An 18547-nucleotide genomic window follows, 5' to 3' on the forward strand; every position below is an offset into this window, starting at 1 on the left:
TTGGTCTTGTTCTTGAATTTTTGCAAGACCAAGACCAAGACTGACTGTGGGAGATTTAAGCAAGAACAAGACCAAGCTTGCAAGACTCTTGCGTCTTGCAGTTAAGACTGCGGGTCGTTTCAGGGAGTAAGTACAGGAGTTCGGGGTCTACGCTTAGGGACTCTATAAGACTCTATGAGATAAAAAGTATATGATTTTTTTTACGGAAATTGGACTTATGCGAATCACGAACATTAGATACCATAAAAAACTTACATAGCGAATGAAAATATCCATTAAAAGAAAAACGAGTGCATCCCTAGTTTAGACCATAGGCAGTGTGTGTGATAGTGAGCGGTGCCTTGTCGGCATCATCAAAGGTCGGGTACTGAGCGGTGCCTTGTGGGCAACAAAAGGCAGGTACTAAACTCTCATAGAAATTTTGCAGCTATTCGGAAGTACAAGGTCAATATACACGTGCGGTGGCTTCTAATGCACATATAAACAATCGTCGCCGCCTCGCCGGACGCACAATATTTGACACCGTTTGATTGTGGCCACAGAGTACAAGTGTTCCAAAGTAATCTAATAATATAAAAAGCGTGCAGTAAGATTTATGTACTGTTTAGGAGCAGGAATATAATAACATATGAGAGAATTGTTTAAATAAATAAATTGAAATATTGACTGTTGCATTACAATATATTTTTGCAAGAATTCATTTACAAGTAAAATAAAGTCAAGTGCTTTAAAACACAGTCAAGTTTATGTCATTAATTTGTTTTCTACATGTTTAAACCATCTTTTAGTATATTGAAATTTATTAAATGAAAACGTTTAATAACAAACAGACTGACCCCCCCGCACACAGTTGACAGTTCAGTTGGTTAGTTAGAGCATCGGCACTGATGGCTTAGGTCGTTTTAGAAACTTTTTTCATAAATAGTTTACATGATACTGAACTTGAATAAATTGTGAGCTGCATGGAGGGTAGTCTAGTTCCGAGTTGACAGCTCAGTTGGTTAGTTAGAGCATCGGCACTGATGGCTTGGGTCGTGAGTTAAAACTCCAACCGGTGTCAGTTGATTTTTTGAATTTGTTATGAAATGTTTAGACAATTATTAATTTGGTTGGTCTTTATCACGCCTATATTAATTCAAGTTCAAAATATACCTACTCCGTTGCGTTATTCTAATATCTAAAATAACCTTTAATAAATAGCGACAGGCGAATCGGTAATTGCAAGACTTGCGAGACTCTTGCTGCAAGAACAAGACCAAGACCAAGACTGGGAGTGCAAGACCAAGACCAAGTCTCGTCTTGTTCTCGCATTTGGGCAACACTAAACCTAGTTGATGATGGAACATTTATCCTTATAAATATTGCTTGTAAAGTTGTATCTTTAAGTTATATTTACAGCAAATTTACATTTTTTTGCAGAGTTGAATCAGTAATGTTTAGATCACAAGTTATTTTTCTTATTAATTATAACTGATATTGACATAACAATAAATTCCTATAAAAGTTTTAAGTTTTGTAAAAATTTTCCGACCCTTTAAACTCATTTATTTTCTCAACCCCTTTTGATTTTTTGTTTTGCTCTACTGAGCTATATATAGGCTACGCAATATATAATAATGGACATTGCATTAGAAGCAGTTTAATAGAGGTTCACATGAGCCTCGGTGGCGCAGTAGGCAGCGCGTAAGTCTCATAATCTTAAGGTCGTGAGTTCGATCCTCACCCGGGGCATATATTTTGCAGAGATAATAAAAGGGGTTAAATTATAAAATAAGTAACGATAAAAAAAGCATGCGAATCCTCTAAAATAAATCCTCTAAAATAAATAATTTTAATAAGAGTCTAGTCTCCAGTCAGAATTCGCTCAAACATGTTAAATATTACGCCGGGTGATATTTAAAGGGATTGTTAATGTTATCAAAAGTACGAAAACATAAATAATCTGCGTGTACACTGGAAAGACAGAAATATAGCAATTTACCTGAATATTTCATTTATATTCACTACAACTTGCTTTTTGTTAATTTGACAAGAAAAGTTTAGTTTGAGGTACTATTTTGATGCATATTTTGTCGTGCTTATTGTTTACAATTTTTATTGTAACAAAACCATATTAATATCGAATACTCAACAATAATTTAAGTATTTTAACATAGTCGTACTCGTAATTCCTATTCGAGGTTAGGTTTTTCTTAATATTAAATTTGCTTTCTTATATTATCATTCATATTTTATATAAAGTAAGTTGACACTTCATACCAACTAATTTATTTTATTCAACTCTCACTGACAGATTTATTTAAGAGGATTCGCATGCTTTTTTTATCGTTACTTATTTTATAATTTAACCCCTTTTATTATCTCTGCAAAATATATGCCCCGGGTGAGGATCGAACTCACGACCTTAAGATTATGAGACTTACGCGCTGCCTACTGCGCCACCGAGGCTCATGTGAACCTCTATTAAACTGCTTCTAATGCAATGTCCATTATTATATATTGCGTAGCCTATATATAGCTCAGTAGAGCAAAACAAAAAATCAAAAGGGGTTGAGAAAATAAATGAGTTTAAAGGGTCGGAAAATTTTTACAAAACTTAAAACTTTTATAGGAATTTATTGTTATGTCAATATCAGTTAAAATTAATAAGAAAAATAACTTGTGATCTAAACATTACTGATTCAACTCTGCAAAAAAATGTAAATTTGCTGTAAATATAACTTAAAGATACAACTTTACAAGTAATATTTATAAGGATAAATGTTCCACCATCAACTAGGTTTAGTGTTGTCCAAATGCGAGAACAAGACGAGACTTGGTCTTTCATCAACATACCTCGTCTTGGTCTTGGTCTTGCACTCCCAGTCTTGGTCTTGGTCTTGTTCTTGCAGCAAGTCTCGCAAGTCTTGCAATTACTTATTCGCCTGTCGCTATTTATTAAAGGTTATTTTAGATATTAGAATAACGTAACGCAGTAGGTATATTTTGAACTTGAATTAATATAGGCGTGATAAAGACCAACCAAATTAATAATTGTCTCAACATTTCATAACAAATTCAAAAATTCAACTGACACCGGTTGGAGTTTTAACTCACGACCCAAGCCATCAGTGCCGATGCTCTAACTAACCAACTGAGCTGTCAACTCGGAACTAGACTACCCTCCATGCAGCTCACAATTTTTTCAAGTTCAGTATCATGTAAACTATTTATGAAAAAAGTTTCAGCCGGCGTACTAAAATTTTATTTTTTTTTTTTTTACCCATGTCAGAACCACCCACACCGGCACCCAACGCTACTTAAGCACCAGATAGTAGGTTTACTTATTGATCATATAAGATCAACCATCGATGACACTATCAGCCGGCTTATTATGAATTATTTTTCCAACGCTACCTCTGCTATTAGTATATACAGGATAGAAATCTAACGGTATTATTGATATAATTAAGACTAATTATTGAGACAAGATATATAAACGTCTGATGCCTGAATAATATGAATCAGTACTTATATTTATTGTATTGAAGTATTTCAGAGTACACATTTGTAAATTTTTGCATGTAACAAAAATTTACAAATACATACATACAATTAGCTCCTAGAATTAATATGTCAATAAAGTCGATATGTTGTTTTAAAATAATTATTACTATTAAATAAAAATAATAATTATATTATTATTTCTTTATGTTAATATCGTCAGACTACAAACGTTCGTTGGTCATGAATGAGAAAAGGGGAACGCTACGTATATAGACGTGCAAACTTCCAATACTTATAGTAATTCAGAGAGACTAAGTAATAAATTCTTGTGAAAGATTCCAAATTCATTATGATCCTGTATTTGAAACGCGGCTTTTTACAAAGTCTAGAGATATCACTATTCAACTAAGTTATTTTAAAACCATTAAAGATTTTGAGATATTTATAACCGGCATAAATTCATGTAGGAAATATACAATGAAAAATTCGTCGACACGTGCAGAATTTTGAAATTACAATTTTCGGAATACCGCGTTCCACTTGCCTTAAACACGATAGTTTATTGGGTAAAGCAACTGGAAAACGATAATGGTATTCAATGTTAATATATATATATATATATATATATATATATATATGAGAATAACTGAACAATTTTATTATGTATTAAACCTCTTTTGTTTTTTTTATAATGGTTTTAAATTTTTCCTAGCTTCAAGATCTTCACTCCCACTTACGAGTGTTTAATTCATAAATCTCTTAAAAGTTTATGTCAATGTACCGACCTGTTATATTTATTACACAAGGTTATATTCAGCTTGCAAATAATAAGTTTACACATATTAATTGTTCCTATAGAGAAAAAAATTGTAATTATAATATTCTATTACCGATAGCGTTAAATATAAAGCGTAGTTTGCTTGAAGCAGAAATGAATAAAAGTTTAATGTTTCTTTAAATAAAATCATTGATATGAAATATAAATACAATTTATAATGAATATATTTAAACATGTGCAAATGTTTTTACACTTCCACTAAGTTCACATTCAAATAGTTTTTGTGTAAATGGTAAAGCAGGCGTAATTTTACACACACAATTTATTAACTAACAATGTTTTTGGGTGTATAATATTTTAGTTACGAATTGTAATCGCTGAAAAAAGTCACACTAAATGAATGCACTACCGTGACGCTTTACACATTTAATATTTAATTCTAAAATTTTATACATAGCTAGATGTAATTTGCATAAAATAAATCGAAAGAAAAGTAATTTATATGTATATAAATACTTAACTTCCTAACGCTAAAACAAAAAAATATGAGATAAGTAAGAACAAAATTTGTTTACAACACAATGAAATGCAATTCTAATAATCACATTAATTCTAAAAAAGCCTAGCAATGTGATTCATTCAAACATTCAGTCATTCGTTCGTTGTTTTAATCATTATCATTTCTTAGATCAAAATATATCATGCTAGCCTCGGAATATCAAAACGACTATATTTTATAACAGTCGACTATAAATAATAAGGGCATTAGCTTACGAAGCCTTATATCATTTCTATGTGGAAGAGAAGTTTTTTATTTGTTACTCAGCGTGTTATTTTCGTATCAAACCTTATATTACAGTAATATCTTTATACGTGATTTTGATAAAAACGACGTCTCAGAGCGTTAACTATTCTTTCGGGTCACTGAATTCGCTTACGCTGTGATTAAACATGCCCCTACAATTTGTTTGAAAACAAATCCATTTGCGTACAAAAATATAGAAACTATAATGCTTAAACTAAAATACTTGAAGTAGAAATTATTTAAGAGCAATTTTAAACTATACAATGGGAACGTCGATACCGTCAGTATTTAAGCTGATCATAACTGGTATTAAGGATACCATTATCGGTCATATTATGTAATTTTATATAACAATACCAGTTTTATTGTCATTATAATAACTATCTCATTAAACTTCTTGTGATCATCAACAACAACAATGTAGTAAATTTGCAATAAGGTTTTTGAAACCAAAAATTGTCATAAATCGAAAGACCATATATAAGTTTAATAATAAAACTATTATTATTTTATATTTCTCGTAATAATTCTAAAGTTATTTCAAAATAAAAATTAATTTTTGAGTCCAGTACCCAAGAAACGGCGTCAAGTCCCCAACAGTCCCCGAGTGTGACGTCATAATGTTAGTTTTCACTCATTGCAGTTGCTAGATAAATAATTAATAAATAGAAAGTGTAATTTTATTAAATAAATATAACAATATCACGTCGCAACTATGGTGACCGTTTATTACGTGAATTTTATTTCAATTTCATAAATATTTAATTATATATAATAATGTAATTTAAAAAAATAGGATTTTTTGGATTAAACATCAGTATATTTTTTTCCATGGATCGTGTATATGTATAAATTATTACCTGTAATATAGTTTTTTATACAATGATTTTAGAAATCTGCTCAACGCTCCCCTATAAAAGATACTTCATATTTTTTTCATTTCACTACATTCATATTCAATACCGTCCGAAAACTGATCGGACATTTATTAAATTAAAAATTCAAAAAAAGGATGAATTCAATAGAACAATAAAAAATACTCTTAAATTATTCCGCACGAACTGAAACAAAGTGGTAGACACAGAAATAGCTGTGCCAATGATTATAAATCTTGTATTAAAGCCTTCTTAAAACTTTACATAGCATTTCATATTGGAAAATGCGAAAACCTTCCTTCGAATTGCTTTTATACTGAGATTGAGAATTTTAAATAAAATTGCGCTTTGATTAAATCGTTACATTTCCAATAGCGCCTTAATTTTGTTTTCAATATTTGTTCAAATCCAATTCGAAAGGTTACTTTGGGAATACCAGACAATGTAAATGATATTGAACTATAGAACAGAAAATGATAACAAAGAAATAATACAAATACACCAATTTAAAGGTTAAGCATTTAAATAAATAAATAACACTGTCACAGGACACATTGTGCTTTAAAAACCCATGAGATAGGCTTTTTTCGAAAAAAAAAACCCTTCGTTATGGAAAATAACAGGGTGTTAAATGTTACGTTATCAATTAAGTCTTTGTGATAATCTTTTACATCCATATATTAAAGGAAACTTAGGACAATTATTATTTGAAAACAAACAAAATCACTGCGTTCTTCAGAAACAAACGACATTTTTAACAACAGAAAAAAAATTACAAGCCGGTAGAAATTTTACATGATACTTTCAAATACCATTAAAAAATTACTTAATTTTCGTTATATCAAGCATTCTTATTTATTGCCAACGGCGTGTGCGAGTATTAAAGCAGATAACTTAAAGCAGATCAATTGCTGTGCGACGGCACGGAATAAAGAACGAACAATAGACATACACACGTCCAAAAATACCCACCTAAGACATAAATCTCAAATATCTGATCGACAAATTGTATAGATTAATATCATAGTTTTAATATTTCATACAATACCAGCACATTAACAGCCAATACAGTCGCGGTACAGATTTCACAACGCTCGGTGTAATTCGTTACCGTGTGTTTCCATTTAAAATTATTATATTGCAACGAAGCGGCAAAGGACGAATAAAAGACGGGAATATGTTAACACTAGAGGATATTAAAGTGCTTCGAGATAAAATGGCTTATTTGCCTTTCAATACATTGGCTTTTTTATTTATTTTTCCATCTCATCATATTTTATGATGGAAAAGCTTTAATATTTTTCTTTTTAATTTACTTCAATAGTGTGAAAAAATTTAATGCACGGCCATATTATAAAATACAGTAGAAATTCTTATGGTAAGTACATGAGTGGATGTAATAATTTAACAACCCGAGAGAAACTTTAGATCGTTATTGTGATTCTGGAAGAACATTAGTGGTTGAAACTACGCCGTTACACCTGCAACCTGCAACCTTAATGTTTGTAACTAACATAAATATTCATTAATTCCCCATTGAGAGTTAATAAATCCTAAGTCATATTTACGGTCTTTACACCTATTTTGGTATTTTATTGGTCTAAGAAAGTATTGCTTATAATGTTATAATCTCATTAACTTAAAATGTATAAATTATGTTTCAAACACAAAAATAAATGTTTAGTCATTTATTGTGAGACTTTAATTTTAATACAAGTAATTATCTGAAGTGAAGATGATTAAAAAATATTTTCAACATGCTCCACGTTGAGGCTAACAGCATATTTTTACGAATTGGTCCATCTAGATGAAAAATAAAACACACGGCCTTTGACCATTTCAAAGTGCTCCTCTTTGCTATACAGACTATCGAAAATATTTTTTTTATTTCCACACACATGTTCCTAACAATATCGTAGACGCTTCAGGACGATATACCTTAAAAATATTATAACAAAAATCTATTTAGGTATACATAAATTGATTGAATGTATTTAACATTTTTTTCATATTGAAATCCTCAATTATATTCGTACATTCTGCGAATGAATGAATGGATTGAATTGTCTTCAATTTGACGATACAAAAATAAATTAAGATAGTAGTGATATTTGAGAAAGTTTCTTAGCAAATTTTCCAATAAAAGCTCAGAAAAACATATTCATTTATAGGTAAGTATAATATTATAAGAACGATATAGATTTAGTTTCATAAAATTTATTAACACATTAGTTTCTTAATATATCAATCGTAATTAGAGTTATAATTAGTTCTTCTGCCAGATCCAATGAAAGGAGTGTCGTATGCATCGAAATATCTACGCACACGCCGATCGCCTCTGGAACGGTCGAACACTTCATCCGTGAGTTGTTCCATCAGCTCAAGAGTACTGGGGCTAATGTTGACTTCGTGCGTGAGACCGAAAAACGATGATTGTTCTGAATCCAGTATTGTCGATGACTGTTAGAAATAAAGAATAATTTACTTACAATCGTTTGCTTTGTAATCAAAAAATTGAATGATATGGAAATGTTTTTACCGTACCAAGTCACAATTTTACACTACCAAGATACAAAATAGGAAGGATTATTACGAAATTTTATGTATGTACGGCTTTTTTATCATGTACTAGGTTTTGCCCTTGGATTCGCCCCAATAGATTTCAGAAAACCGTAAAATAGAAAATAGTATGTAATTAAAATGTTGATATCGTTACGAACGGCTAGCGCCATCTATCGTCTGTGATAGGTCACTGCATTCATATAATGGAACAGTATGCTTATAAGTTTTATATAGCCTTTTTTTTAATCCAAGTTACAAACTCACTTTATCAGCAACTGTAGTTTAATCTATTGTATATTTATTTGCTTAAAAAGTAAGAAACATACTTTTTTCAAATTAAAACAGTTGTACTGTGGAAGTTTGTAAATAAGTTTGAGCTAACTGGGAAAGTATTTAACATAAGAATAAAAAATGTATAATATAAGAACAAAAAACATCACGCACAAAAAAATTAAAATTAAAACTTTTGATTGCAATAAGGCTCTCATTAAAATTTCTATGTAAAAAGCTTTTATGACAATGTAGACTATTAAGGTTGAGGAAAATATTTTTCCTTCTGCTCCATCTATTGAGTTTTTCTTGAAACGAAGTTTTTTTTTAATTTTATTATTTTTTTTCAATATAACCTTGCAATAAAATTAGTTATTATTTAATTAAACACCTGGACTCTTGTTTGAAAACAATCTTTTTTTTTGTGAAAATACACTACAAATTCTAATCTCATATAAAATAATAAAGAACAATTTTAATAATATATAACAATTTATCGTAAAAATAATATCGATATGAGAGGATCTTTCCGAGTTATTGAAGCACATACTTTATCATAATATTATAGTCTAAGATAATAAAAAAAAACATACCACGTGATGGAATATAATAATAACACAGGGCAAATAATATTATTCTTTGAACTACGCAACATTGCACCCGTTACGGAAAACTATTTTGCATTTCACAATATTTATGATGCGTTTTTATTAAAGCATCGATGTAAAACGATAACACGGCACATTTTTCCTCGGAAGGAATTGAGTGCAAAATAATAAAAAAAAAAAAACAACAACAGCGTTGGCTTGATAATGAAATTGATATTAAGGAAATGGACAGAAATAAATGTGTATTGAGAAATACCGATTCGTTTGTGGAGTTTATTATTTATAAATGTAACTAATACATCGATTGAATTGAAAGAATCTAGTTTCCGAAGCATTTTTTCTCTTTTTCTTTTTGTCGGTTCTGATGGAGGGTTTTTTAAGTTTGTCGCATCCGTAGTTGAGACTTGAGACTGACTCAATTTAAAAATTTCTACCGTAGTTTAAGGATAAAGCGTAGATTCTATCAATATTATAATTGAAAGTTAGTATTGTGTTTTATATATATAAATTTTTATACCCTAATAAATACACTACTGGACGGGTTTTGATAAAACCTAACAATAATGATATCTAAGATTTTCGCGAGTACACCTTTGACCAACCCATTTTAATTCGGGCCCGAAGGGCCCGTCGGGGAATGCGCCCGTCCCAAGGGTGCCTCTAAGAGACCGGACCTCGGCTTAGGAGATCGTTGAAGTGGAGAATGGCATCGGAAGATGGGATTGCATGACGCCTCCCGACGGCAGAATGCCGGAGCGACGTGTATAAAACGGGCCCTCGCCTTCGCCGCCAAAGGCGGTGTGTATCGGTGTGGTTCTATGTAATAGGGATAATTGTGTCTGTGTTTTCGGTTGTTATTTTATCTTCAGGGTCTAAGAGGACGTCTTTAGGACGCCTCTTGCCTATCGGGAAGTTGGGTGATGGGGAATAGTCACACGCTTTGACCATTAACGGATTGGGATGTACCGTCGCGGTCTCGAAAAATCTCTTTGACATCTTCTTGAAATGCGCAGTTTCGTAGGAAGTCGGAGGTCCCTATGGAGATCGGAATTCCTGATGTACCGGGGTGCTCCTGTGGCTGTGCGCATGAATTTATTTTGCAGCACTTGCAGTTTGTTGATGCCTGAGGGACGGGTGTGGGCGAAGCACGCGCTTGCGTACGACATGTCCTGAAGTATGCAGGTCTTGTATAGTTGTTTTTGAAACGCACCATCCCCTCTATTTATACCAATCAACACTTATTGTTGTGACTCCAATAGAACTGGTGGCTACGCAGGTGTTTACATATTAAAATTATCACGTGACACCTGATAATTTTAACTACCCTTACTTATTGATTATTACCTACAGCCAGGTACTACATATTCATTAAAACTGGGCCTGTAAAAGGGACGAATAGAGAAATGGTTGATAATTAATCTAAGTAAATTATTTAATTTAATAAAACCAAAACGTTTTATTGGATCTTCTAAAAAAACTTTCGAAATTAACTTATTTTTTTATTTACAAACATTATTTTTGCAAGAAATAATACTTACTTTTTTATCACAAAGCAAACTTTGAAATGAGTAGGGCCAAAAAATTATGAACAATGGTACATTTGGACATAACACCTAGTATATAATCCACAATAATGTTTGATCCAATGTAAATTTCTAACAGTTATTAATCGGACTATTTTCTTAAGAACATTTGAGTCTCGGTCAAAAAAAACGCATATACTTTGATGTTAACTATATTATTTTAGTATATATTTATGTATGCACATAACAATACACGCACAAAACCTAAATTAATGTTGACCCGACGGTTCTGGAGTCACAGATGACTGGTTTGACATCCGCTATGGCAGTTAGGCAATTATCACGTGCTGGTTGGACGGAGATAATTTCGGAGTTTATATGAGTAATAGAAAAGTAAATAAAACAAAAAGGGACTTAAAATAACTATATATAACATATGTATGTCAATTTTGTATGATTGTACGGAATTATACACATACTATGTATGTATAGATATTGTGCATACCAACAATACCATATACTATAGCACTGGAACAAACGGCAGACTTATCTCAAGCCAAACTGACATTTTACGTCAAAAGCAATAATGTTGAAGTGTCAGAAAAGTTTTAAAATGTAACTATGTTTTTCGGATATACTACGCCGTTTTATTATCTTTTACATTTTTCAAAGATGTTGTTTATTATCTGGCAATCGTGAGTACGACCAGACGAGATGTAGGTGTGTGTCAGTAAGTCTTGTTTATTTGTCGTCTAATGCCAACGATTTTTTAATTTTCCCTCGTACTGCTCTGGATGCCCGCAGAATGCGCTAACTGTGTCATTAGGTATTGTTGTATATTTTTAATGAAGGGATCCCAGGCGTTAGATAATTGCAATGACCTAACTCTTGTCCATTCGTTTTTTTTAATTGATATACAAGTATTTTCTTGCTGCTCTTTAAGAGTTAATGCAAATGGCAAGTGAAGTTAACAAAAACTTGATTACCAGCAAGACTTTAATCCGACGTCATTACCTAGTTCCCATATTTGTAACTTTAACTATATCTGACGACACCAGTCCATGCGAAGGTGTTTCTGGTCGTCGGTTAAAGTATGGGGAATCCATCTGGTACAAAGCTTCCTGACGCCTGAATGTTCGTGTCATATTTTTTGAACTTGACTCATACCAATGCCAAGGCTTGCGCGTTTCTGCTGCTAGGTCACTCTCTTATCTTCCTCTATCATGCGTCGCACAGCACTGATGTTATCTTCAGTAGTCGCTGTTAAGGGAAGTCCCTCACGCGGATCATCAGAGATTGGCTACGTCCACGTTTAAACTCATTAAACCAATTGTAAATAATAGCACGAGATGTTGTTTCATTAAAAGACGATAATCTCAGCCTATCATAGCTTTGTTGTTGAGTAAGTCCCCAACGAAAGTCATAATAAATCATTGACCGAAAATTTTCTCGCGTTACGTAATTTTTCACGTGTAAGTTTAGTGTAGTTGAGTAAGAGAGTTTTAGATTTGACGCCAATTCTCGAAAACAAATGACAAATTAATGCAATATACTACATTAGGTTACCAAAGAGTTCTATAATTTAAATTGAAATAAAGTTTTCATTAGCAATGTTTCTAACTGGCCCGTTCTAAACATTTTTAGTGTTGCCCACATATATGGAATATCTTTCCAAAATAGAATTTTCATCTAATTCTTGCACAGGTCTTGTTTTCACTTCTGTCCTGTTTTCATGCCAGAGCAGTATTTATATCTATTTTTCAACAGATTATCCATACAATGAAGAAAAAGTCATAACTTTAGATGGAGTCATTTAGTAATTATAATAGAAGTGTGTTGGGAATGTTCATAAAAGTACAAAAATGTATATATTTTTAATTTATAATTACATAAAAGAAAATTAATATTACTTTTTTTTTCAAATTTAGAAACACTTTGTTCTTAGGCCAATGTATTTTACATAGTAAGGCCACAAATAACTTAAATGTCCTCTTCATATTAAAATAAAAAAAAAAAAAAACACAATAAAGAAACATTTATAAATAAAATACTTTAAAATATTATTCAAAATCTTTAACAAAGTTTGCTGTATCATAACCCTAGCTCTGTACTGTTAGTAATGTGTTTGCGTACTGGAACTCTGGACTGTTCTCATATTCAGACATATCCAATGCCACTTCACAACTCTCCCTCACAACCGGACGAGGGTCATTCAAGTATCTGAAATATATAATACACTTTAGATCAGCATTACGTAGGGGCCTCGGGGGTGATTTACAATTTCATTAAGCTAGGATATGTTATAGTTTTTCAGTAGGTGATAAATATTGGGGCGCTAAAATATAATTTATTCTTAAAGTGGTCATTGAACAAAATAAGTTTGGGAACCCCTGCTTTATGTTGATTACTTAATAAATATATGCTATAAACAATCTATTATTGATAACAGAGCCACAATGTTTTATATGCACTAAACAGCAGAATGATTGTTGAAACTAATGCCTGTAATTTAATCTTTCTGATTAACAGAAAAACTTTATAGCAATTTATTAGTTAATTAAACATCTACATAAAAAGACAGATAGATAATAAAAATAATTAGTTAGAGAATTAGCATAAACTTTATTAGATGTCCAATAAGGTTTTAATGCATTTCATCTAAATGACATACGTTTAAAAAATATTTATTCATATGTCGGATCCTTCAAAAAGGTTTAATACATTTAAATTTATTGAAGAATCTTACTTTTTTAGCACTTCAGTACATTCATCCGTTGCTATAGAACCAAGGGCTTCTGCAGCTTCATGTCTGACCATCTCATGCTCGGTAACATCCTCTAGAGTTTGTTTGAGGTATGGCACACTACGCTCATCTTGCATCTGACCAAATATGAATGCTACTTCATGACGGAACAGTGCACTACTTGCTTTAAAACCTAAGATTGAATTATCATTAACTTTTTATTTGATTCGTATTTAATCAATACAAACATTTTCATTAGCATGGACTAATAAAACATAATATATCTAAAAGCAAAATTAATGATGACTTTTATGACAATAAATATATATATATATACATACATATATACATAACTTATTTAAAATGGTGTTATTTAGTAAGTAATACATTAATAATCCCTATTTTTTTTTATTTACCTTGGCCTAGAGCATTAATACTCTCAGTAGTTCCCAAGTTTCGTAAACTGAACATTGCTCTATACCGATCAAACAATAGTTTGGTCTCATCCATCATAGTTTGCTGCAACTTTTCCACATTATCTTCAATACTAGGAGGTGCAGGGTCTACAGATTCATATCTACTTTTGGATAAATTTGTGTCCTCTGAACCCTTATTGGCCACCCAATGTAATCTCTGAAGAGCTATTTGACATGTTTCTGCAACTTCTACTGCTGGGTCATGTTGGTATTTCTCTAGCAGCATCTTAAGATCTGGATCCCCAATTGCTCCCAGTGCTTCACCTGGAATATTTTTTGGATAAACATGACAAGGATGTATACTAAAATATAATACTGTTTTAACATTTTGTATCTAGTAAACAGGTCTATTAATAAATATCTAATAAAATAAGAAAAATTATTTACAAACGATAAGAAATAAACACGTCTTACCGGCTTCATGTCGAACGATAGGATCCTGAGTTTTGTCTTCTAAGACGCTTCTAAGTATGGGTATGGCATTTTTATCCTGCATTTGACCAAGACAATAAGCTAACTCATGTTTTAACAGCACTGACTCATCCTGAAAACACTCACTGATGCATTTTATAGCAGTTTCCCCACCTAAGTTTCGCAGTGTGAAAAGAGCACGAAATCTCTCTTTCATGGGTCTTTTAGGGTCATTCAATACTTTGCCAATGTTTTCTAAAGCAGTTATATTTATATTCACCATTGTACAGTCTATATTTTGTTAAATAATAAAAAGTTGTATTGTAGAAAAACGTACACGCGACTTTAATGACAAACGACAGCTCTGAGATCTTAAATGTCAAAGTCAAAATAACAGCCGACAGGTATTAACAGCAATCTGCTTTTTGTTTTGCTATAGAGCTAAGACAAAAGCGCTCGAAATAAAAATCTCAAATTTTCCATATTATGTTATCATTAATTGATTCACGCGTAAATTTTATAAAAGACAGAATATAAATATTGTAATATAAAGTGGTTAGCTTAGGAAATAAAAATCTTGTTAAATATTTCTTTCCAAAAAATAAGAATAAGATTAATAAATAACTTGACTTTTTTTTAATTAATCAATCAACAAAAGAAAAATGCCCACTGACATACTCTGAAACAAATACATTGCTGTTCTTGAGAGGATGAGATCAAAATTATAAAAGATGGTGATGATGGTGTTGTAATGACTTGAGTAATTTATTTTTACTTTTGACAATCAACTCTGAAGGATTCAGAGAGATGATCTTACTCGCCATAAAGTCTTAACAGCTTGATATAAGCTAGTGAGTATGTTTAAAAAAAAGTAGAATTCGTATGTTTAATTTATAATTGAAAAGAAATCATTACGAATATGTATATAGAGCTTACACAATTTAATATAACATAACATATATCATTAGAAGGTAGATTTTTATAAGCCTTAATTATATTTTTGTTTCGATTTGATTGTATCTGTTGGACCGTCACAGGAGCGGGGGGAAAAGGAACCTACTCATGAAGCTGTATTGTAGTTACTCGTTGTGTATTGCCAAAGTAAATTATAATTCAAAGAACTGCTTACTTCAGCGATAGTTAGGATTTTAATTAAATAAAATAATCAGTGTTAATAATAATTAAAAGACATAAAAGTATCATAAATACGGTTTTCTCTGAATTCCAATTTTGAAAAAATAAGTTATAAACATTGAAATTTAAAACAATCCCCTTTTCTCTCAAATAACGTCTTAATATAATTTGATTTTTATAATAAATATTAACCGTTCAGAAGTGTCAGGGCGACATTTTTAAAAATCTGGATGATATGAATACAACCTCATGTAGAAATTTAAAATTGTAGCCTTAATTAATTAAATAAAAGAGCTATTTTGTAAAAGAGCTGATGAAAATCTTTTTTAAAATTAAAATAAACAGTTAGCAAATCTTTACGAGACTCGCTTTCTTTTGATTATTAATAGAAAACAAATGTGTGTGTCTCGGAACGATCGACAGAAGTGATAACTAAAACTATTTAATGTAAATATTATACAACTTATAAAAAGTTTAGTTGTTTACTTAAATTTTATATATACTAAATTGATAATCTGTTTGTGAAAAAATTAATATCACTCAAACACTTTTTCCGCATACGTGTAAAACTGATGTGTGTGGGAAAGGGAAACCAGATTCAGTGCGCCGTTACGCGTTACGTTATGAAGCGGTTTACCCTCCTATAAGAAGTTATCACTTCAAAATATTTGTGTAAATAGGTTCTCTTTCTAGGAATAAGTAACAAAAATATATAATATCCGATTTTTGTATATTCAAAAATAAGCTATTATTTGCGGTTATTTTTAATATGCGGTCAATACTCGCGTCGTCAAGATAGGGTTTTAGAAATCATACGTGAAGCGGTTAGCCTTTCGGTAGCCAGAGCGAAAATAGAAATAACCAAAAACCAGCGGTCAATAAGTTTTGTGTGAGGAAGCACTAGGGCTTAAAAAAAACGTCAAGCCTTACGACTACTAATCAAAGCGGCTTTGGATTGGACTATAATGATGGACACATATGAGAAGTAATATGAAATCCCGGAGGATATTTGTGAATCGGAGTACAGACCAGACATATTTGTATATTCGCGAATTTTACAGCGCGTTATGCTAATAGAGCTTACGGTTCCTGGGGAAACCAACAGCCTCAAAGACCATGCCATCAACAAGTATTACGAGCTCACTAACGAACTCACTAAGAATAAGTTCGTTGTAAATTTGTACACGGTAGAAGTAGGAGCGAGAGGTATAGCAGCTAAATCTCTCTACAACCTACAAAAAGACTTGGGCCTGTCCAGAACTAATATCAATTCATTCCTGGAACGTACTTCGAAGGCAGCTCTAGTAGGTTCTTTTGAAAATTTGTTTAGGAAGAGAGAGGAGAGAGGAGAGGACACCTGAGTCGCAAGTGCAGGGCACTGTTGAAATTCCTGCCTGCAACGCTATGGACCTGGCACTCGCACGGTGAATTCATGGAATGCTGAGAAGTTTCGTATCTCTAAAAATGTTATTATAATTGATTTACAGTAAGTACTTTTTTCAAGTCTTTGCACTATTTGATATTAGGAGAGCGAATATATAAAAAATATAATGAAAACGCAAAAAAATTGGACTCACAAACCAGGTCCTTTAATTATTATTTAAATGCGTTTTTAAATTTCACGTAGGGTATATTCTTTACGTTATTCATCCTCGTTTCTTTATTTAATCGATTCACAAATGTTCCAATTACAACTTAGGTTGTATAATAAATTTGGCGTCGGGAAGTGACGACCCCATCGCCCACCGGGTAACCGGTGCAATCAGTCACGGGGGGGAGGACCTTGACCTCCTAGTGGAGTCTTGGTCCAGGGTTGGGGGTCAGCCCATGGAGGAGGCGGCCGTCCGCGGCTGCCGCGTTTGGCGTCGGGACGTGACGACCCCATCGCCCACCGGGAAACCGGTGCAATCAGTCACGAGGGGGGGGGGGGTTCGCCGCTGAATGCGGTGAACGGAAACTCGGGCCTCTTCGGAGGTCCGGGTCGCTTGATGGCCAGTCTCCGCTCTGTCTGCCGTTGGACGCTTGCGCTCGGCGGTGGGTAGTTTGAGACTGGCCGCGTGGGCTTGGGTGGGAGGGGTAAGGGGTTAACCCTCTCGCGATTAAGCAAGCCCGCCAGGCGGGGGGACGCTCCTTGTCACGTGGAGTGAGCCCTCGGGGGAGGTGGCCGTTCGCGGCCTGCCGCCGGATCGTCGCGGATGCATGCCTTGAGCGATTCCCGCGTCGATCCAAGAGGCGGTGAGGAGAGTGACCGCTGGTGTTTTAGTGGGTAGCATGGGCCCTTCTGGCCCGTGAATCCCACATAAGATCCTCCGTCTCCCCTAGACGGAGAGGTAGGTATAAAACATTTCACCGCGTTAACAAAAAAAAAAAAAAAGTTGTATAATAAATGAAAGTTGGGAAGTAAAGCAGCATTTAAATAAGTCTGTGACGCTTTTGGGCTAAACGGATTCGGAATAGTTTTGAATTCACAGAAAGTATGTAACCTAGATTAAAAACTAAGACTAAACCAGCCTTGAGTGACCTTAAAGTATATATTTTTTTGAGACTATATTTTAGTATGTAAAAAAATAATAATATTCTTGTAGTATTTTAAATAACATTAATTATTTTTGTTTGATTATCGACATACTACAAAAAAAAAACTTTTTAGGGTTCCGTGTTTCTATTTTCGAAAAACGAACAATTACTATTTTTATTCGTTTTTATTAAACAAACATAGATTATTGACTATGAAACCTTTATTTGGAATAATAATAAAAATATTTTAATTTCAGCAACAGAATCAATTTTGTGGGGGATTCTTGTTGATGTAAATAAACACGAAACAATATAATTTAGCTTAAATAAATAAAAAACTCGAGTATTTACCACAGTGT

At 32.6% G+C, this 18547-nt stretch overlaps 1 protein-coding gene, 1 long non-coding RNA gene and 2 other non-coding genes across 4 annotated transcripts; 1 reads left to right on the top strand and 3 right to left on the bottom strand.

Moving 5' to 3' along the window:
- Positions 1-1658: 1658 nt before the first annotated feature.
- Trnam-cau (transfer RNA methionine (anticodon CAU)) lies at positions 1659-1731 on the top strand. The gene has a single exon. It is a non-coding gene; the product is annotated as a tRNA-Met (tRNA).
- Positions 1732-2375: 644 nt separating this feature from the next.
- Positions 2376-2448, bottom strand: Trnam-cau (transfer RNA methionine (anticodon CAU)). Its single transcript has one exon. It is a non-coding gene; the product is annotated as a tRNA-Met (tRNA).
- Positions 2449-7617: 5169 nt separating this feature from the next.
- On the bottom strand, positions 7618-10032 carry LOC116772088 (uncharacterized). The gene is made up of 2 exons (XR_004353630.2): positions 9370-10032; positions 7618-8404 (listed from the first exon to the last, which is right to left on the bottom strand). It is a non-coding gene; the product is annotated as an uncharacterized LOC116772088 (long non-coding RNA).
- Positions 10033-12925: 2893 nt separating this feature from the next.
- Positions 12926-14910, bottom strand: LOC116772037 (deoxyhypusine hydroxylase). Its single transcript, XM_032664065.2, has 4 exons — positions 14541-14910; positions 14067-14390; positions 13654-13843; positions 12926-13127 (listed from the first exon to the last, which is right to left on the bottom strand). The coding sequence occupies exons 1-4, from the start codon at positions 14818-14820 to the stop codon at positions 13007-13009; spliced, it is 915 nt and encodes a 304-aa protein (XP_032519956.2). The 5' UTR covers positions 14821-14910; the 3' UTR covers positions 12926-13006.
- Between the last annotated feature and the right edge of the window lie 3637 nt (positions 14911-18547).

The sequence above is a fragment of the Danaus plexippus genome, chromosome 8 (assembly GCF_018135715.1).
Source record: "Danaus plexippus chromosome 8, MEX_DaPlex, whole genome shotgun sequence".
Taxonomy (NCBI): domain Eukaryota; kingdom Metazoa; phylum Arthropoda; class Insecta; order Lepidoptera; family Nymphalidae; genus Danaus; species Danaus plexippus.